General features: G+C 37.0%; 1 protein-coding gene across 1 annotated transcript; it reads left to right on the top strand.

Moving 5' to 3' along the window:
- Positions 1–1,089: 1,089 nt before the first annotated feature.
- Positions 1,090–23,531, top strand: LOC124529781 (sodium-independent sulfate anion transporter-like; the record flags this gene model as incomplete). The annotated part of the gene is made up of 13 exons (XM_047103690.1): positions 1,090–1,228; positions 5,494–5,564; positions 7,811–8,003; positions 9,478–9,582; positions 11,334–11,452; positions 12,085–12,247; positions 12,845–13,012; positions 14,416–14,577; positions 15,436–15,576; positions 16,039–16,184; positions 17,302–17,460; positions 17,867–18,020; positions 23,361–23,531. Coding segments are annotated over 13 exons (1,749 nt in total), but the record flags the coding sequence as incomplete, so codon positions are not given.
- Positions 23,532–23,805: the final 274 nt, after the last annotated feature.

Below are 23,805 nucleotides of genomic sequence, written 5' to 3'. Positions count from 1 at the left end.
CCTGTGGTCGCGTATAGATCTGTATACTATAATGTCTTTCGCGATGTTTACTGGTATCCATTCAAGAGGTCGGGTAAAGTCATGCAAGTGAAGATCTTTGCATTGAACAGTAAACTTAGGTATTAAATGCTGCTGAGTTTCTTTCGCCGGTACGTCTCAGGTCAGGGTATTTCCTTTTCCGAATCGGTGTAGTTTTTATTTGTCTATCGATTAGTAAATACTTCTATGTTGTGTTAAATATTATACAACATAGAATAAAGATTTTCAATTGAAATGATAGACTACGTGTTTCTATTTACATTATGCATCGCGGGAATTAATTGTAAAAGTAGTTAAGTCTGCCTGTAAATTTCCCACTGCTGGGATAAGTCCTCCTCTTCCATTAAGGAGAGGGTATGGAACATATTCCACCACGCTGTTCCAATGCGGGTTGGTGGAATGTACATGTGGCAGAATTTCTATGAAATTAGACACATGCAGGTTTCGTCACGATGTTTTAATTCACCACCGAGCTCGAGATGAATTATAAATACAAATTAAGCACAAATATATAGTGATACGTGCCTAGGTTTGAACCCGCAATTATCGGTTAAGATACACGCGATCTAACCACTGGGCCATCTCAGCTCCATTAATTGTAGTTATACAAATAAAATGCCGGCAACTAATGTGTTAAATTTCAGCTCAATCGGTTGAATGAGTTAAAATCAGGTGCAAGATTTGACACACACACAGGTGATGTGTGAAATGAGAGCTTGTAAAATCAACACTCACTAATGAATGAGATGATAAGAACGTTCCTGTATTAAATTTCGTTTCGTCTGCAGTACGCGTGTATCGCGATTCGTGTCTACCTATCGTCCGTACCTCATTATAGTATAAAAAGTGACGGGCGCGACACGCCTCTTATCGAATGTATGGTAAAATCTTTTGAATCATCAGAATGAGCGGTTCGATCGGTAAAGCTATTGTTTTTAATTATCTGGATTATTGCCAATGTATATTGTATTTATAAATGCTATTCTTTCATTCATTCATTCATAAAATAGTAGTCATTTTTAGTGATTGTTATGATGTATTGTATTGTTATTTTGTGCAGGGAGAAGAAAACGATGGAGGACTACAGCGAGTAAGTTCTGCAACATGGAATCATGGAGACGAAGATTGCCGATATCCATCTGGTTGCCGAATTACTGCTTGGAGTATTTGCTAAGAGATGCTATAGCAGGTTTGTTAAAACATGTATTTACTTCTCTTTTAAATACCGCATTTGATCAATATGTACAGCTATCACTAATTTATAGCATTACATGAACGTTTTTACTTTGTACTAAGAATTTCTACATCGTACTAAGTAAGTGTTTATTATGACAATGTCGAGAAGAGAAGAGAGAAAACATTTATAATACATATGTAAAACAACTAACAGTATGTATTGATATAAATTAATAACAAACGGTGAGATGAATATCAAACAAAACCATTGAAGTCATTTGAGAAATTAATGGATAGGCGTGATATAGTAATACCTTATTTTAATATGTTCATATTAATCAAAAATATTAAAAAAATTTCGTCGACTTGCAAAAAAATAATGTTACGTGAAGTATAAAAGGTTGCATTGTTGCCAGCATTAAAAATTGTTTGCGACATTTTAGTTCGTTTATTTGTGTGTATCTCATTTATTCATTCAGTTGCAATATTTAACTCACACATATAAACGGTTGTAATTAAATACAAGCTTGTAAAAACATCAATTCACTCTAATAATTAATATTATATACTTGTACTTACGTCTTTTTTATTTAGTATTCATTCTATTATGAAATGTGTGTCATAGGACGACTGTATTTATTTACAAACAAAGCCGGCCATGCGTTGCCGCCTACGTTATACTTTGAATTGTATCGGATTATAACGTATAGTAATATAAACAGTAAACATATGTCATATCAAAAAAAAACAGCGTTTTTTCGAGGCATAAGCATTAAAAAAAGGATATATGGATATATTATATTTAGTCTTTAACAGGGCCGTAGCCAGGATTTCATTTCGGGGGGGGTTCGTGCTCCAGGAAAAAATGCAACAGGCGGCAACAGTAAAATAAGCATAAACATATTAAAATTATAATTTTATTTAAAAATTTATTTAACATATTTTATTTAAAAGACAACCGACGACTTATTTTATGTTACATGGGCAAACGAGCACGAAGCTCACCTAATGAAAAGTGGTTACCACCGCCAATGGACATCTGCGGGGCTTGTAGGTGCCTTACCGACTTTTAAGGAAGGAGTACGCTTTTTTTTTAAAGTCGTGTCGGTTCGGAAAAACCCTCGGCGAAAGTTTCAACAGAGTGGTTGTGTAATGAAGTATCTGGGGCTCATCCTAGACGGTCGATGTAGTTTCGGGCAGCGATTTGTGCACACCGGCCCGAGGCTCATCAATGCCGCCTTCGCTCTCGGCCGCCTCCTTCCGAACGCCGGGCCGGGATCGCCATGCCGGCGTCTGTACTCCGGCGTAGTGAGATCGATGGCACTGTACGGTGCCCCGATCTGAGTCGACGCCCTCACCGCTGACAATCGGGCCCAAAGGGTCATAGCGGTGAGAGGCGACAGAGGGGACCGTACGGTGTCGTGGACTGCGGCGACACTTCTCGCGGGCGATTCGCCCTGAGAACTCCAGGCGGAGGTGTTCGCGGAGGTGTACCGGTTCCGGGTCGAGGCGAGGAACCGCGGCGACCGTTCAGGGTCGGCAAAGGTCGGGCGGATCAGGGCTCTAGCCCAGAAAGCCCTGATCGACGATCAAGGCCTGGGGTCACCCACGGCGGGCCTGGCGACAGTGGAGGCAATCCGTCCCCACTTGAGTCGCTGGGTCGCGAGGAAGAAGGGCACGCTCATCTTCAGGATGACGCTGGTACTTACCGAGCACGGATGCTTCGGTAACTACCTGCACGGAATAGCGCGGCGGTAAGTCTCACCCTCCTGCTCCGTGTGGACTGGCGCACCACACCCTGAGTGAGTGTGCCGCGTGAAGGCCCCAGAGACACTCCTTGGCGGCGTCTATGGGCGGAGACCTCTAGCTTTCGAGCATCGTCAACGAAATGCTCGGCAGCGACGTGTTGGTCGGAAATGCGCTGAGGCCGCGGAGCGGTAGCGGGAAGAGACGTGCAGACCCGCTCCTCCGTAGACGATCGGGGAGGAGGAAAAAGCGCTACGCGCACCTTCTCCCCCCGCCTCAATAGGCGCCGCAGGGACCAGGGTGGGCTCAGTACCCCGTGAATTCCCCCTACGTATTGGAGTCAGGGCGTCACGGTAGCATGCGTAAGCGATCTCGTGGCGCCCCCCGAAAGACGGAGAGAGTACTCTGGTTTTTAGTAGGTACCCGGTGGACATGAGCGCACTCGGCGTCCAGGAAACCGGGTAGTCCCACACACCCCCCACTTTCCATCACGCGGGGGAAGCGCGTAAAGAGTTTTTCCAGCGAGAAAAAGAGGTAGAAAATGTCTTAAAAATCGTGCTGTTGTGGATTTTTGAACAATAAGGTGGTTCGGGTGAAACTATGAACTTTGACGAGTTGTCCGAAGGTGAAACTCAGCAGCGGGGATTAAACCGAACAATGCCACCGAACATTTTCCGTGAAATATTCGGTAGAAGATGCAGAGTGATCTAGCATCTCTACGCAAAGCCAAAGGACCAAGCAGGTCGAAAAGGGCTAGGTCGTCGATAATTCGAGCCGCTCTGCGTTGGATACGGACGAATGGAAGGAGCTGGTACTGGAGAACACTCGCCCAGAGGTGTGAGCAATATTCCATGTGGGGTTCAATTTGAGCCTTGTATAGTTTTAGGTGATGGACTGGCGCGAAATACTGTCTTGGCTTGCTGAGCACACCGAGCTTTTTTGATGCCAATTTGGCTTTGCGTTCCAATTGACCGCGGAACTGAACGAGGCTCGAAATATCCACGTCAAGTATTCCGACACTAGCTGTGGTGGATCTTCTGAAATCGTAGAAATACGAGAAATGGTAATTTTTTTAGCGGCTAATACGCAAACTTACTTCTTTTTGGGGTTGAAGTGTACTAATTTTAGTCGGGGGGTCCGAAACTACTAAATGAGCTTAAGGGACTACTAAGGGAGAGTACTTCCCCGCCATCAAATATTTTAATAGCAAAATAGCAATCATATATGGACTAAGTTTAGCCGGCCCCAGTTCGAGACTTTGTTTAAGGAAGACTTGATTTCAGACACAAGTTTGTTCCGGTTTTCTTTGACGTTTTCCGGAGAAATATTAGCCCGGGCGGTGTATTAGGTGACTACAGTACTGTCGTCTGCATAGCAGTGAATGTTACAGATTTGCAACAAGTCACTGATATGCAGAAGAAACCAAGTGGGTGATAGAACGCAGCCTTGTGCAACACCAGCATTAACGAATTTTAAATCAGAGCATGCACCATGTATAAAGACTTTAATGTTCCGATCTGCCAAAAAGCTGGTGATCCAATTGCATAATTTGCCGAGAAGCTCGTAGGAAGGGAGCGAATCGATCGAGAGCGATCGAAAGAAGTGCTTTGTGCCATACGCTATCGAAGGCCTTTCTAGGGATGGCCTTTCGTAGTCGGCGAGATAAAAAGCAGCGACTATCAGTTTTTTATTTATATATTATTGATATTCTCAATAAAATGTATATAGAATGTCAGAAATTTTACAATCTGTGTTACACATTTCAAAATGTAATGGAATATATACATAGAATAAAATTACTAACATGACATTATGATATGATATGGTATGATTATTATTGCCTCTTTTGTTCTATTTGCGTAAAATTTTGCGTAAAAGCCTTTGCGTAAAATGTTCATTTTGTTTAGATTTATTGTCGTATCGAGAGCATATGGCTTAATTTTCTGAAAAAACCAATAAATACTTACGTTTTGTTTGTTTAATTAGCTCAAAATATTTTTTTGATAAAACGGTAGCGGTTAGTGAAAACATTTCGGGGGGGGGGTTTGAACCCCCAAAACCCCCGCCTGCCTACGGCCATGGTCTTTAATGCAAATAATTTGTAAAAGTAGGCAGACAAAAAGGTAAATTATAAATAAGCGGTCTTATTAGTTACAGACAAAATTATCTCTTCCGAGTTACTTTAAGGCAGTACTAAAATTAGTCGGTGTACCTACTTACAGTTAACTAAAGTAAGAAAATAATTTTCAGTATATATATAAGGAATACATGCTCTCACATATTGTATAAGAGTAGTTTATAAGTATCGGAATGTCCTGATTTGTGTGATACTCTATTACTTCATTATTATTTGATAAATCTTATCTTTATCGATAACTAAATGTCGTTAAGCTGTTGTAAATACGCGATCTCTCAAATGTGTAATTTCAGACAAATGTTATTCCTTTTTAAGTGAAACTAACATTGGTGATGAAATAATTGATATATATTCATCCAGAACTCCTTTACAAGTTAATATTTTTAATATTTCAGGCATAACAGTTGGTCTCACATCTATACCGCAGGGGATAGCGTATGCTATATTAGCTGGCCTACCACCACAGGTAACAGTGTTCGAATAAAATTGTCTATGAAAAATTCAATAGTGCCCATCCCTTTTTGAGCGATAGAGTCTAGAAACATCTCATTATAAATATTCGAATCCTCCTTACCATACTAAGTACACGCAGGATGTATTGTAAACTCCGTGCTACTAAGAATAGTTTTAATATATAAATGCGTTAAGACGTTATTTTAGATTCCGATCCGATTAGATAAGGGAAAGTTTAAAATATAAGTTTTTGTCATTAATAATATTATTATGTAAACACGAGAAAGTTATTACTTTCTTGACGTTTAGAAGTTTTTATACGTAATACTATGAGCTTGTATTTTTTTTGGGGATATTTGTATCGCAATAGCTCTTTTCGTCTTGCTGCTAGAAGTGGTTAAAGTGGTTAAATTTGTTAACCATATATTCCGGACTAGTGGTCGCCCGCGGGTTCGCCCTCCTTTTAGGGTGTTGGCTGGTATGTGTTAGGCTAAAAAAGTAGCCTATATCCTTCCTTAGAGTTGAAGTTTGGTTCATACTAGACTTTTATCTAATTTTCAGCGGTTTGGTCGTGATAAAAGGACAGACAGACAGACAGAGTTACTTTCACATTTATAATATTAATATAGATTGTATCTGTGATATAATAATATCAATAAACGACATTCTTAAATATAAAACTATAAAAATCGTCTCTTAAAAATTATTTTGTTAGCGACACCATCTTATTATATTGATTGACGATACACATATCGCCTTCTCTTTCACATAGTCCCAGATATATTTCGATCAATTGTCATTAATCAGTCCCTAGTTGCGTTTTAAATAATATTACTTTTAAAACGTTCTATTGGTGTTGTTAGTTCGTTTTTATTTCATGATGTATTTAAAGCCAGCTCTCTATGCTAATCTTGACCAAGAAGGTTTTACTAACTTTCACAAAACTGGATCCAGTAGCTATTTAATTGATAATGTTACAACGTAATCGATCGATCGTAATAAACTACAAAGTATATAACATATAGCATATAATATATGCTATATTTTATATTATATGCTATATTTTATAAGCATAAAATATAGCATATAATATATAATATATGCTATATTTTATGCTTATAATATATGCCACATATCAACCCGCGACTTCTTCCGTTTCGAGTTATTTTTTTCGTATATCCCAGTATTTATATTAACATCCCTTTTGGCTTTCCTATCCTAACCTATCTGTTACATAAATAAGTAGGAGCTTATCTGTAGTGGATAATAGTCGAGATATGTATATATCTGCACATCTACCAAAGCATTATTTTTTTAAATATAATGAAATATAACCTGTCAATAGCCTCTGTTTCAAATGGTTAAGTGCTTATTTAACCACGTTGCTTGAATGAGGAGTGGCGGATACACATGTAAATCTGGCACATTCTGGTTTCCTTAGGATATTTTGCTCTACCACCGAGCGAGAGTATTGATTGTAAAAGTCTATGAATAAGATGCTCACGATTGAACCTACGATATTCGGCTAAGATTCAGGCATCTGTCCACTGAGCCATCTAACTGAGTTTTTTTTTATACATGAGTAACATTAAAAACTCCTAGGGTTGTAACTTCGTGGTAGCTCCATAAATTTAGTTGTGTAATATTTTACTACGCATCTAAATCATTATTTAGCACTGGGTACGCGTAGAGAGATCGATTGGTTTTCATTTATGGAATTGAAATGTATTTCTATATATTCTATATGTAGGTATGTCGTTAAAAGTATCGAGTATATTATTTTTATTTCAATGTTTTTAATGGAGGATGAGAGTAGAGTAGTATAATTTTAGGGTTGAGTTTTGATGTAACGAATCTAATGGTAATTCAAAAAAATGGTGACGTCAGAAGGTTTGGATTCGGTCTCTGTAGCACACATTTTTGGAATGAGCTACCTTGCCGCGATTTGCAGTAGATTGTATAAGCGGAAATCGTCAGCGGAATAGAAAGACAGGCCAGTAGATTGGACCTTTGCCTCTCTTTCTATTCCGCTCTATCTCTTTCTATTTAAACGGTTTCATATTATATAATGTTATTTAAAATCTTTTCTCTAATTATTTTAACTCAAACGAGATTTTTAATGAATTGATTTCTTGTAATTTATAGATTCTTCCACACTGTTAATTTATTTTATCACGTCTATTATTTAATACATATTGTATAGCGAAAGCAACTTCATTTTAAGTCAGTGCCAAGACACATCTATTTTCTTTATTTCAGGTCGGACTATATTCAAGTATATTTCCGGGTATAGTTTACGCCATATTCGGTAGTTGTAAGGATGTGACAGTTGGACCGACTGCCATATTGGCCGCACTTTTGGCCAAATATGTCGCCAGGTCTCCAGATTTCGCCTATCTCGCGACATTCTTGTCGGGATGTCTTATTCTATTGCTGGGAGTATTACAGTTGGGTAAGTCTAAATTATTTTGTTATAATACATATGATAAATCACGCTTGAACATAGATATCTGTATTTGAAAACATCGGTTGATGACCGCTAGGGCTAATCGTAATAGCCATCAAAGAAGAGAGGAAATGCTTCGTAGAAGGTGGACCGACAATCTTGCTAGTATTGCGGGGAGTCACTTTGGAAATCTTTGGGGGAGGCCTTTGTCCAATAGTGTATGTCTTCCGCCTGAAAAGATAATGATGATGAAACTGATAATAATTATTATGATTTAAAAAAGCTAGTAATATGAAAAAGTAATGCTTACTATCGTAGTTACATTTTGCTTCAATTAGCTTCATGGGTTAGTCACTAATTTTGAAGTCTGAAGATTCCAGACTTCAGAATTAATATGTTATCGGGTTTTCCATAGAGGAGTTTTAACCTGATGCTCGGCAGCGTAGCAGCATATTTATTCCTGTTAAGTCAAGTTCACTATTAATGACAGGGAATACTCGTTATCAATTATTTTTATTAAAATTGCTTTGCCATGTAAAATATAAACTACAGTTGCTACCTTACCAAACCTTACGTTTGTGCAAATGGCTTGAGTTGCAACCTTATGTCGGCAAACATACAATTATGTTGTTTAATGACGTAACGATATTGCTTAAAATGAAAACTGGTTTTCTATCCAGTTTTAGATTAAACAGAACGTATGAAATTATTATATTAAAAAATAAATATTTAATGTTTATTTAACAATACTGAAAATAGTGTTTATTACGTACCTCGTATTTATAAATCTAATTGAAATAGTCGGTTCAACCAACCGAAACAATCGCGTTGTTTTAATTGTATAGTTATGAACAGACATATTGTCAAATATATAGCAGCTTATATATTATATAAAGTTCCATTGCTGGGCTAAGGCATATTCTACTTTTTTAATAAGATGAGTACTTGGTGGTAGGGCTTTGTGCAAGCCCGTCTGGGTAGGTACCACCTACTCATCAGTTTTTCTGCCGTCAAACAACAGTACTCAGTTGTGTTCCGGTTTGAAGAGTGAGTGAGCCAGTGTAACTACAGGCACAAGGGACATAATATCTTAGTTATATTGTCTTATTTTCCAAGGTTAGTGGCGCATTGACGATTTAAGGAATAGTTAATATTTCTTACAGCGTCATTGTCAATAGACAATACCCATAGGTAACTGTTACCACTTATCATCAGGCCCATATGCTCGTCCGCCAACGTATACCATTATAAAATATGATTTCGATTTTTATTCCACCTCTCTGCTGAGGATACACGTGGCAGATTTTCAGCTACCACATGCAGGTTTCCTTATGTTATTTCCTTCATCGACGAGCGTGTGATAAATTAAAGTAATATAGATACATGAAAATTTTGGTCGGAGTCGACAAGGTATATTGTTGATTTTGTATTTAATGCCTTAAAGTAATGCAATTAATATGAATGGTTGTTAAAATTTCAGGGTTTCTTTTAGACTTCATATCAAAGCCAGTAATCAGTGGCTTCACGACGGCCGCGGCGCTGCAAATATCGGCGACTCAACTCAAATCGTTGTTTCATATAAAAGGTAATATATTAATAGCATGAATATTGTAATGTATGTTGTATTCCGATAGCAGATAGATACATATTCCTTGTTTCTTGATATGTTGTACTTGAAACATTTCTTAATAAATCATAACTAAATTCGACATTTAAACGTCATTTTTTCAGTAATGTAGACGGCGTGGGATAATATTAATTGTTTCTTGATTCTACTGATCTGTCTTTGATTATATATTTCCCTCGGGTAGTAAAAGAGGCGATTGAGATTTAACTTGATCTAATGATTTTGCTGCATAATGATTTAAATTATTATTAAAACTTATTTTCAGATCTCTTTATATTGTTGATATTGAATTCGTAGTAATGTTCTTGTGCGCCAATGTGGCATTGATTAATTTATTTGTTATTCTGAATAGCACTGACTAGATTTCTTAGGAGTACTATTTAAAGAGAATCTCTGTGGTTAATTTTGTAAGTACATATGTGAGTCAAGCTGCTAATATTTTTTATTAATGATAACTTTAAAATATTAACGTATTTATTGAAAAAAAAATTGATATTATTTTTTAACTAGTTATGATTGCCAAAAGATCACAAAAAAACTTTATCAGCAGGTTGTTGTTTATGCCTTAATATTCCTGACAAAGCTGATTCAAATTTATATTAATATATATTGTATAATTTGATTCTATCAAAACTTGAATCTTATTAAGTAAGTGTGGGTACAGTTGTTTTCACAACAAACATATTATTTAAATAATGTTATTATATATTAAGTTGAGAGAAAATTCATTTACTATAGATAGTGGGTAAAATAATGTTTTAAATAAATCGTATCAAATTAATTGAAAATCTGTAGTAATTGCAGTCTATGAAAACTGTTAGATACTGTAAATCTTTTGTCTATAACTGGATTAAGTTTAGATGTATTAAAATAAAATTCGGAGCATTTATTTACTGAAAATCGCTCTTAATAATTAGAATGTCTCTTACATAATAATAATGCTAAATTGTGCCACCATGAGCGCTCGACTTAATTATCAAGGTCAAGCAGGTTCTGTATAAATATATGTATTATCAACGAAATATAGAAGTCGTTTCCTTTTATGAACTTGAATAAAGATAGTTCTATATACTATATAGTTGTATTGTTCACAAGTTACTCGACGAACATTGTGTATATGCTCAGTTTGAATTACAAATAGCGTTCTTATTGATTCAATATGCAATGCAGTTACGCGTGTCCGGGAACTGAACCGATTCTTAAACACGATAATAGCGATTAATGTTAAAGTTAAGGATTTCTTCATCGATTACAAATTGTTGAACTAGATTATAAAATAAGAGAAAAAGTTAATTATTTGTATTTTTTTGAGCAAATTCGTGACATTGGGTTAATAATTAATTATATTACTCGTACTTGCACATACGTTTATTTTAATGCTACTTTTCATTTATTCATAAACTAGCTACCCACCCCGGCTTCTCATGGGAGCAATGCTCCTTTCTTTCTCGTTCACAGTTTTTCAGTCATGAGACAATACAAACCGCTTCGTCTTACGACATAACTTTAGAAACTAAAATTATCTGAGTTTCTTTACTGTATTGTGCATGTATAACACATTTCAATCTTTCTCTTGAATCAATATGTCTATTAAAAAAAGAGCATCAAAATTCGTTGTGCATTTTTAAAGATCTAAGCATAAATAGGGAAGACAGCGGTAATCGACTTTGTTTATATCCAATGTAATGATGTATATTTGTTACTTCTAGGTGCTTCCGGCGGTACATTCATAACGGCATTGATAAATTTCTTTAAAAACATCAAGACGGTACAGTTGTGGGACACAGTATTGGGTGTATCGACTATTATCGTCTTACTCTTGTTAAAGGTAAGTTTATATTTTAATAGACTCCCAATAGAAAAGGTTTTTCTTTTAATTTGGCTCTTATTTGATTAATTCTAGCACTAATATAACAAAAAAGCCATACATCTTTGGTTATTATTTGTTACGTTAGATTTCGAAGTCGAAATAAATTTAATAATGTTAGAAGTAAGTTCACATAATAAATTGAATAAGTAAGGCATCAGTTGGTATGCAGCGTTGAACCAAATACTGTTGGTGTCAGACAGGCGACCTGTACCATAATTGCTCAATCTTTTCTATGCAGCTTTAACATTGACACAGGTTTAGGCCACATTTTAAACATACTCTTTTTTAATCAGATTCTTTTCAAGAACCTTGAAAGAGATCTAAAATCTTAATTTACGTCAATATTCTTGTATGATAACCTCCATGGTCGAGTAGTGTGTACACAGGTTTTCATGGGTACGCCACTCCGAGGTCCCGAGGTTGATATCCGGCCTTATCGATGTAGAAGAAGTTTATTAGTTTTCGATGTTATCTTGGCTTTGGACGTCGTTATTTTTGGGTTTCAATAACACAAGTAGCTAACTTACATTGGGATCAGATCAATGTATGTGATGTTGTCCAATATTTATTTATTTATGTATAACTTTTAGCGAGCTACGATACCTACAACATCTTCTGACGGTCGTATTCGCGTGGTGTTGGCCAACATTTGGCTGTACGTGGTCCGCGCCAGGAACGCGTTGGTCGTCTTCGTCGGCTTGATACTTGCCTACGTGCTATCTCTAGAAGGCATCACCCCATTCGCACTTACAGGTTAGTTTGGTGTACCGTTAAGCATAATCGGAGACAATGAGTACTTTACTGTGGCCAAAGATTTATTGCGTGGTGGGCCGTTATTTTTTGTTATTTCAACTAATAATATTTTGAAAGAAATGCCTATATTTCTTAATTATTTTTGCTTCAAAATCAAAATCAAGTAGTCTCATTAAAGTACAGTCCATGTTTCAGTGTTGAATTAATATACTACCTAAATAAAAAACAACCGGTTAGAAAAGTAGATTCTGATATAGAAACTCAGTAGTTACTCTTTTCAACCATTTAATGTAGTACATCATTAAAGTAGTATTATATTCTTAAATATCGTGCCTAAAAATCAATAAATACTGTATTCAACGCTTTTTTATCTTATATTTTATTTCGATTAATGTGCCTTATTTGTCAATGTTTTGTGACACGAGCCTTATATTTTTAATAAGAATCTTATATAAACGAATACCGTATCCCAGGAAGGATATATAAATATATCCATTCAGAAACAGAAGTGTTATTAGTTTAACTCTCCTCCTCGAGTCTATATAATGATTGACACAGTTTTATATCTCTTTTATAACTCTATATACTGTTTATTAGGTACCATTCAGGGTGGTCTACCAAATTTTGGACCGCCGCCGTTCTCAACGACAGTGGACAACAAAACACATCTCAATTTCGAGGAGATGCTACAAGTGTTCGGACCTGAAGGCTTTGCCATGCCTCTCGTAGCCATACTGGAAAGCATCGCCATAGCGAAGGCCTTTGGTAAGAGTGTTTTTTTTCTAACTGACGTTTATTTGTTTTTTATACCATTGTTAATAATTATAACAAATATACGACATTCATTGATTTTCGAAAAATTGTAATAAAATTATACATTAATAAAAAAATGTCATCATCATGACCATCATCGTATCATTATCGTCATCATCATGATCATTATCGTCATCATCACGTTCACCGTCGTAATCATCATGATCATTATCGTCATCATCATGTTCACCATCGTAATCATCATGATCATTATAGTCATCATCATGGTCATTATCGTCATCATCACGTTAACCGTCGTAATCATCATGATCATTATCGTCGTCATCATGTTCACCATCGTAATCATCATGATCATTATCGTCATCATCACGTTCACCATCGTAATCATCATGATCATTATAGTCATCATCATGGTCATTATCGTCATCATCACGTTAACCGTCGTAATCATCATGATCATTATCGTCGTCATCATGTTCACCATCGTAATCATCATGATCATTATAGTCATCATCATGGTCATTATCGTCATCATCACGTTAACCGTCGTAATCATCATGATCATTATCGTCGTCATCATGTTCACCATCGTAATCATCATAATCATATCATCATCATTACGTACACCATCGTAATCACACGATCATTATCGTCGTTATTATGACTATTATCGTCATCATCACGTTCACCATCGTAATCATCATGATCATTATAGTCATCATCACGTTCACCATCGTAATCATCATGATCATTGTAGTCATCATCATGATCATTATAGTCATCATCACGTTCACCATCGTAATCATCATGATCATTATAGTCATCATCACGTTCACCATCGTAATCATCATGATCATTATAGTCATCATCACGTTCACCATCGTAATCATCATGATCATTATAGTCATCATCATGATCATTATAGTCATCATCACGTTCACCATTGTAATCATCATAATCATATCATCATCATTACGTACATCATCGTAATCACACGAGTTCAAGTATCAAGTTGGTACTTAGCAGAGCCGTTCCATAAATGGCTGCAGTACTCCATGCACGATCTGACTTGGGCTTGATAAAGAGTCAGAAGCTGTTCTGGTGTGAAGTACTGTTTGACTTTATGATGATACTTTATTGATGCTAAGTTTTTTACCAGCAGTTTTAGCTTTGGATTCAATGTATTGTCCAAAGCGATGAGTTTGGATGTTAATGTAACTCCTACAAGCTCAATACTGTCGGTGATGGGTACAGATACATTCCGGAAAGTCGGAGTCAGGTGGAATGGATTCCGCTTGGCAGAAAACAAACACGCTTGAGTCTTGGCAGGTTTAAATTTGACATTGTTATCATCGCCCCAATTCGAAACCTCTATCTGAAATTTGCTATAACAGCGGGCAGCGCGACGGTGGACGCGACTCAAGAGATGATAGCGATCGGCGCGTGCAACATGCTGTCGTCGTTGGCGCAGAGCATGCCCGTCACCGGCTCCTTCACGCGCACCGCGCTCAACCACGCCAGCGGCGTCATCACGCCCGCAGGCTCACTGTTTAAAGGTCAGTTACTACTGGGATATTCTTTATTTTTTTTTATGTTATAGGTTGGCGGGCGAGCATATGGGCCACCTGATGGAAAGTGGTCACCATCACCCATAGACAATGACACTGTAAGATATATTACCTTACATCGTCAATGGGCCACCAACCTTGGGAACTAAGATGTTATGTCCCTTGTGCCTGTAGTTACACTGGCTCACTCACCCTTCAAACCGGAACACAACAATATTGAGTACTGTTTTTGGCGGTAGAATAACTGATGAGTGGGTGGTACCTACCCAGACGGGCTTGCACAAAGCCCTACCACCAAGCAATGCTTATCTTTTTTTAGATTGCCGCTTAAATTTAGTTGCCAGGTTTTGATTATTGGTTGCAAATCAAACAGTTATTTTTTTATATTATAATGGTTTGGGCTAGTGCCGTCCACACTTCTGACATAATTTATATTCTGTTTTGCTAAGTAAATAACTTGCATATTCGAATCTACAACGGGAGTAAAAATAATCTTGTTACAAAAAATAGCTGTCATAATTAACCGCCTTGGGTTCGATGATTCAAACAATATTTTGTAATGATGTGAACTTAACCATCATTATCATTATCTTCGATCTTTAAATATTTTTTAATAAACCATTTTTGATGCGGATTTTTTGATAGATGTATCAAATATATGTATCAAAATAAAATATAGAGTGATTCGATAGGAAGACTTTTGTATATAATACATGGATAATATACTAAAAAGAGTGATAGTTTTGGAAGACATGGCGGGTCGCTAGTAATTAATAAATAATAATGATTTATGAATAATACCAGCATATATTTTTAACATGAATAGGTTTCGAATATGAATTTCAGCAAGTCTCGTTCTCCTCTCCGTGACGCTGTTGGCGGAGGCGTTCTACTTCATCCCGCGCGCCACGCTGGCGGGCATCATCATGGTGGCTATGATGTCTATCATCGATTTCACCATCGTTAAAAAATTATGGATAAATAACAGTGAGTATCTAAATGTTTATGTTATGGGATGTACAGGTAGATTTGAGTGAGAAAATAATGTTAATGGATTTAGGATGGTTTTGTTATTTTAAGTAGGAAGGCAAAAGTACTATTTAATGATAAGCGACTATATTCGACATTGAATTTGCAAATGTGAGCCGATCATAACACCATTATTGCTTTACCAACCTGTAGAAACATATGTATACGTGTGTGTGTATGTATAATATAATAAGTAACACTTCAAAGAATTATTGCTTATGGTAAAATAATTTGATCTAAACATAATACTAGGACCAAGAGTGCTACATTTTTACTAAGGAGTACGTAGAAGCCATATACTTGACCCAGCATAAATAAAACCGGTGAAACAGATAATTACAAATTAGGTGGCTTTTGTTCTGGTTCATCAAAGACTTCAGACAAAATAAAATCATTATTTCACAAATATTTTGTTCACAGAGCCCGAGCTATTGGTGTGGTTACTGACTCTATGCGTGGGCGTATCCGCGGGTTTGGAGTACGGAATCGCGGCCGGCGCCGGCGCGGACGCCCTGCGTGCCCTCGCCGCAGCGGCCAGACCTCGGCTCTACTCGCAACAGTTCAAAGTTAGTTCTCCTTAGTACTCATGGCCCCCTGGTACTTTAAAAGCATCCTTATCTTTTAAATAAAACTAATTATAACGGATGAATCGCGTATATTAATTATTTTTAAAACATCCCGACGTTTCGAGCACTTTGCAGTGTTTCGTGGTCACGGTTCAGTCTACCCGTGACCACGATCATCCGTTATAATTAGTTTTATTTAAATGTGTAATAATCGCGAAAATTTAAGACAACATTAAGCATCCTTATCTATTTCCTGATTATCGTTACTCTTCAAAATTACCATGATAATGACAACTAGTAGTCACCCGCGTCTACGCTCGCGTATTAGGGTGTTAGTTTTCATCTGTTAGGCAAAAAGTAGCCTATGTCCTTTCTTATAAATAAATATATATTGGACAACATCACATATACTACTCTGATCCCAATGTAAGTAGCTAAAGCACGTGTGTTATGGTAAATCAGAAGTAACCACGGTACCACAAACACCCTAAACGACATAGAAAACTAATGGTAATCTACATCGACTGGGCCGGCAATCGGACCCGGGACCTCGGAGTGACGTATCCATGAAAACCGGTGTACACACCACTCGACCGGGAAGGTCAAAATGTCGTCGTCGTGGAATTCAAGTTTCAACAACAACAGCCTGTAAATTCCCACTGCTGGGCTAAAGGCCTCCTCTCCCTTTTAAGGAGAAGATTTGGAACATATTCCATCACGCTGTTCCATTGCGGGTTGGTGGAATACACATGTGGCAGAATTTCTATGAAATTTGTCACATGCAGGTTTCCTCACGATGTTTTCCTTCACCGCTGAGCACGAAATGAATTATAAAGACAAATTAAGCACATTAATCAGCGGTGCTTGCCTATGTTTAAACCCGCAAACATCGGTTAAGATGCATGCGTTCTAAGCACTGGGTCATCTCAGCTCTACTGGGCCATCTCAGCTCTAGTTCAAGTTTGCTTCATACCAAATTTCATCAAATTTGGTTTAGCGGTTAGGTCGTGAAAGAGCGACAGACAGACATACAGACAGACAAAGTGACTTTAAAATATTTATATAGATAATATAGATTAATGAATTGACAAATATGCTAATGTGTGGTTCATACCAGGTGGGCAACCAGGACTGCGTGTCGCTGTGCCTGCAGGGCGCGCTGAGCTACGCGTGCGCGGAGCACGTGCCGCGCGAGCTGCGCGCACGCGCCGCGCACGCGCGCGTGCTCGTGCTCGACGCGCGCCACTTGCGCGCTGCTGACTTCGGAGTCTTCGAGGTAGGACCCTCTAGACACTTGATCCAGTAATTTCCCCTTATCTTATAAACATAGCCGCCGTGATGGCTGAGTGGTTAGAACGCGTGCATCTTAACCGATGATTGCGGGTTCAAAGCCAGGCAACCATCACTGAATATTGATGTGCTTAATTTGTGTTTATAATTCATTGTGCTTGGCGGTGAAGGAAAGCATCGCGAGGAAACCTGCAGGTGTCTAATTTCATAAAAATTCTGCCACATGTGCATTCCACCAATTCGCATTGGAACAGCGTGCTGGAATATGTTACAAAAACCTTCTCCTCAAAGGGAAAGAATACCTTAGCCCAGCAGTGAGAAGTTTCCAGGTTGTTGTTGTATAAAAATATAAAACATAGATCTTTTAATAATAATTTAATTCATCTTTACAGAATCTTGTCACAGTGATATTAGACTTAGAGAAACAAAAGCATCGGATACTTCTGTGGAATTTCGATGTGAAGCATCAGAAGTTGCTAGAAGATCTGCATCCCGGGATTTCCAGTAGATTCGTGTCCGGACCCAGCATCGACCAGTTTATATTAGGTACCTTACTTCTCATATCTAATAACTATGCTGAAAGTCAGATAATTTGTGTTATCTGAATGCTGATTGGTCAGTGACAGACGATGACGTAATAAGCGACCAATTAGCGTTCAGCATTAGACACGAAAACATAAACACGCAAATTTTAGAGCTCTGTATTTTTTAAATATTTAAATTATTAATTTTCGTATATGTTATAATTTAAGTGTACCTGTGTATAAGTTGGCGGTCACTGAACTTTCTTACAAATCATCACCTTTTTAACTTAATCACTTCACATAAATATGGACACATCAGCTGAGCAGCTTTTAAAAAGCATGGAAGAGCTTTCAAAATTATTTAACTCCAGGATGGGAGAGTTTGAGAAAAATTTGCCGCAACCCACTTCTGCTTCCAATCCAACAGTGAAAGCCATAGCTGGAGAGTTCCAAACTTTTAAGACCTTTGTTTGGAAATCATTAGGCATTCTCAAATCCCAGATTGAACTTCTTATCCTTGGCTTCGATCGCTTGGAGACACAGTCTAGAAGAAAGGTCTTACTTCTTCATGGCATTATGGAGAGTGTGGATGAGGATGTGGTAAAGAAGACGATGACTGTGTTCACAGAGCAGATGAAACTGACTAATGTTAAACCTGAGTCACTTGAATCTTGCCACAGGTTAGGTGCCAAAAAGAACTCGGCTCGGCCTGTTTTAGTGCGCTTCACAACTGTGCAACTTCGCTCAAATGTCTGGAGAGCTAAAACATCGTTGAAAGGTTCATCAATTAAAGTAACGGAATTCTTAACAAAGTCCCGACAGGAAGTTTTTGTTGCCGCTCGAAATCATTTTGGGATTCGAAGATGTTGGTCTGCAGATGGCATCATAATTATTGTTCTGCCGGACAAATCCCGTGTTAAGGTCGTGTCTCAAGATGAACTGAAGCAGCTGATAGCTAAGTATCCTAAAAACACGACAGCTCCATAGTGTTAAAACATATTTATTAATTTCTTAAGTTTGTTATTGTTACCATAATTATTTTTGTCATGTTTTAGCATTCTAAATATTTTATATTGTAATTGAGGGTACACTGAAGTCTCTTTGTTCACTTCATTTATCTTAATTTCAAACAGTTAAACGTTATCTTTTTAAATTTCACAAACTTTTTAGTATATTAAGGTATTTTCAATAAAAATAACATTCATAAGATTGACGACAATATTTGATTATGTCACTGTCAACTGTCTATTTCACATTGTCTACTGTCTGTGAGCATTGCGTTTGGTTATTGCATTTACCGCTTTTTAATTTTGATTTAACTTTTATTTTAACTCAGCATGTTATTATTATTTTTTACCTCTTATCATTTTTTCCGTATTTTTTTTTTTTTTAATGTAAAAAATATAATTTTTTTTTTTTTATTAACATTAATAAAATTCATACCTATGTTTGTCCTGCAGTCAACTTATACATAGGAATAGTGTTGTTATTGGCAAATAGTTATTTAGTTTTTTGTATTTCTATACCATAATTATAAGTTATTTATACTGTTTTTTTTTATAGTGTTATATACATATTTATATATATTTATTTATTTTATATCTATTTATTTCTACTTTGATGAACTTTGAAGATGATTATTTTTCTTGTACGTCAGATGATTATGAAAGTGCCTTAAGCAGTAACAATGACTCACTATCTGATACTGAACTTCTGGAGGCAAAACTCCAGAAAGTATTCCTCCCAAATAAGAACCTCCTTTCACTGGTGCATATCAACGCGCAGAGTCTACCAGCTCATCATTCTGATCTTCTCACATCCTTTGACACTAGTGTAGTCGATTGCATTCTGGTTTCTGAAACATGGCTAAAACCCTCCCTACCGTCTATTTCTTGCTCTCTACCCGGCTACCAACTGTTTCGCCACGACCGCGTTGGGCGTGGTGGAGGTGGAGTGGGTATTTATTTGCGCGGAGATATTCCGACCAATATTACTCTCTGCTCCCCTCCACATTCTGTAGACTCTATAGAATATCTTTTTTTAAGTATTGAGATACATCATAAAAAAATTCTACTTGGTGTTCTTTACAACCCTAGTGACAAAATTAATTATTTTAATGACCTTGAAAACATTTTAGCAAATCTTTTACCGAACTTTGATCACGTAATATGCATGGGTGATCTAAACACGTGTATATTAAAGGGCGATTCACGAGCACAGAAACTGAATGCATTGCTGTCTTCTTTTAATTTACATTTACTTTCAATGTCTTCGCCCACTCATTACTTTCCTGGCTGTAAGCCTTCATTGATTGATTTGATGTTTGTCTCTAACCCTCATTTTGTTATTTCTCACGGTCAAATGTCTGCTCCCTTTTCCTATCATGACTTAATTTTTCTTACTTATAAAGTGCGCCCTCCTAAGGTTAGAGGCAAAGTATCTATTCAGCGCGATTTCAAGCATATTAACCTTGAACGTTTGAAAGAGGACGTAAGAAATATCGACTGGTCGTCACTACTATCTTCGAATAACATTGATGCCATGGTCAACGATCTAACTACTGAACTGATTCGTATATATGACATCCATGCTCCTGCACGACCAGTGCGGATGAAGCATGCACCAGCTCCCTGGTTAACACCAGTAATCAGAAACACCATGGCAAAACGCGATAAAGCGAAGAGTCGATATAAAAAGTATCCATCTGAGGAAAATTTTGTAGAATATAAAAGATTGCGTAACATCTGCAACAGAATGTGTAGGGACGCAAAACGTCGCTACATTCACTCAACAATTAAAAATCTCTGTCAATCCCAAGTTTGGAGTTTTTTAAGGTCAATGGGTGTGGGCAAAACTCCTGTAGCCTGCCACAGTTCCATTGACCTTAAAGCGCTAAATTCTTTCTTCACTAGCCCTCCCACTACTGTAGATCCTATAACGAAATCAGAGACTCTTTCTTATTTATCTTCTCTTGAACCACCAAACTGTCCCTCTTTCTTTTTCCAGTTGGTTTCTGAAGATGTTATCAAGAGGTGTGTCCGTTCTATTTCAACCAAAGCCATTGGTAGCAATAGCCTCAGCCTTAATATGATTCTACCGGTGTTGGATGACATTGCACCAGTGATCACTCACATTATAAATTATTCACTTTCATGCAATGTCTTCCCAACACTCTGGAAAAGGGCTATCGTTATACCTCTTCCCAAAACCAGCAATCCTACCTCTATGTCCCAATATCGTCCTATATCTATCCTCCCTATCCTCTCTAAGGTCATTGAGTCCATTGTACACGAACAACTTTATTCCTTTCTTACAAATTACAACCTGTTATGTCCTTTCCAATCCGGTTTTCGTCCATCCCACAGCACTGTTGGTGCCTTGCTGAAGATAACGGAGGATGTGCGGTGGGCTATGGATAACACCAAGCTCACTGCAATTGCTCTATTGGATTTTAGCAGCGCCTTCAACTCCGTTGATTTTGACATACTTCTTGGTACTCTTCGAGCAGTCAACGTCTCTCCTCTTGTTATTAACTGGTTTCATTCATACCTTTTCGGACGCCAGCAATGTGTAAAAACCGACGATTCCTCGTCAGATTGGTTAGAGCTCACGGCTGGTGTCCCTCAAGGCGGCGTACTTTCACCATTACTGTTTTCTATTTTTATTAATAACATTTCCCGATTTATTACTTCTCCCTTCCATCTGTATGCAGATGATCTACAGCTTTATCGACATTTTAGTTTGGCTGAGCTACCCAGGGCTGTTGATTTATTGAATATGGACCTGTCTGCTATTCAGTCGTGGGCTAGATCTTTTGGCCTTCTTGTGAATCCCAAAAAATCACAAGCCATAATTGTTGGCAGTAGCAGGCTTAGAAGCAAGCTAGACTGGGGGCTAGTCCCCAAACTACTTTATGACGGGATTCCAATTTCTTACTGCGATTCAGTTAGGAACTTGGGTCTTGTTATTGACTGCAATATGTCCTGGGTGGCCCAAGTCAATGATGTTAGCAAGCGGATACACTACACTTACCACTCTCTTAAACGTCTCCAATACTTTCTCCCTTTCAGTACAAAAATTATGCTAGCGCAATCTCTTCTTCTACCAATCCTCGACTACGCTGATGTCTGCTTTTTGGATGTGACTGAGGAGCTACTTAATAAATTAGAGCGTCTTCAAAACCTGGCTATTCGGTTCATTTACGGCTTACGTAAATATGACCATATATCTGCATTTCGTACTCAACTTAAATGGCTCCCTATCCGCCTTCGCCGTGATATGCACATCCTTTCAGTCCTCTTTAATATTCTTAATGATCCAAATTCTCCTGCTTACCTTCGCTCCCGTTTCAATCTTCTTCCTCCTCCAACACGTTCTAGACGTTCCTGTATTACTTCAGAGTTAGAAGTGCCTAGATGTAATACAAAGTTTCTGCTTAACTCATTCACGGTACGTGCAGCAAATCTCTGGAACAGTCTCCCAAAATCCATCCAAAAGAGTCCAAATATCAACCTCTTTAAAAAAAGAGTAAAAGAGCACTTTCTCTCACAACTTTCATAAATTTGACAAATTTACCATTATCTTTTTTTTTTTTATTTATTTATTTATTTTTGTACGGTAGATATATTTATAATATTTGTGTATTTAGATGTAGTATAAGTATAATAATTTAATATATATGTATTTATTCTATTATATATATTTATGTAAGCGTAATATATATTATATTAATATTGTTTCTTTTATATAATGTTACTAAGAGTATCTAATGTTGCACTATTTATACCTGCTATATAACACTATCTCTTACAGCTGTGGGTTGGCTGGAAGAAATTTCTTTTAGAAATAAGCCCGCCATTGTAAACAAAAATTTCATGTTTAAAACTTCTATGTAAAATTTCTCAGTGCAATAAAGAGTATTATATATATTCATCTCCATGCATATGTAAATGTTAAATCTTAATTAAGTCAAAATCAGTTCCACAATCGATAGAGTTGAAATTATTTACACCCTTTTAGTTCTGGCGATGGTACAATCTTGTTTACTTAATAAAATATTATTCCTCTTTATCGTATAAATTAAAGCTTCTTTTTGAAAAGTTCGTTTCAAATTATTAAATGTTAACTGTGCTAAACAGCAATAGTTACCATGGTTGTATTCCCGTTCGAAGGCTTAGTAAGCCAGACTAACAATAGGTACAAGGGATATAAAATCTTCCTAAGGTCGCTTGTAAAGTTAATAAGGGATAGTTCATATTTCTGAAGGCTACTTCTATTGGAACTAGTGATCACTTACCATCAGGTGCCCAAGCCGTCAAGAGTCTGAGCACCCAATTAATTTCCTTTTTTTTTTTAATTTCAGATTTAAACACAGAAGGGATGTTGGTGTAATTATAAAATATATACAGAGATAATATTCATGTTAATTGAAAAAGGATATCGTGTTTGATGGTCTGCCACATATTAATTCAGCAATTCTTTAACAACGTGGTACCAACAAGCTCTTAAATACGAAGGAGGTTTTAGTCCAGGGACAGTTATGAATGTTACTATTGTAAGCCAGGGGAAAATAAAAATATCGTAATATGTTATTAATGTGAATATTAAATATATGTATAATTTCGAAGATATAGCTAAGGTTCGCCTCTATGATGAAATACTAAAGTTACTTGTGACATATCATTTGTATTATTAATATAATTAAGTGTTTTTGATTGTATATAGAAATTATTATTATTGCTTAAGTAATGGTGCTCTTGTATATATTGTTATATTAATGTAAATATATCTTGACAATAAACATTTAA

The sequence above is a fragment of the Vanessa cardui genome, chromosome 5 (assembly GCF_905220365.1).
Source record: "Vanessa cardui chromosome 5, ilVanCard2.1, whole genome shotgun sequence".
NCBI lineage: Eukaryota > Metazoa > Arthropoda > Insecta > Lepidoptera > Nymphalidae > Vanessa > Vanessa cardui.
Note: the sequence above shows the minus strand (reverse complement) of the source record. Positions and strands in the feature narration are given on the sequence as shown.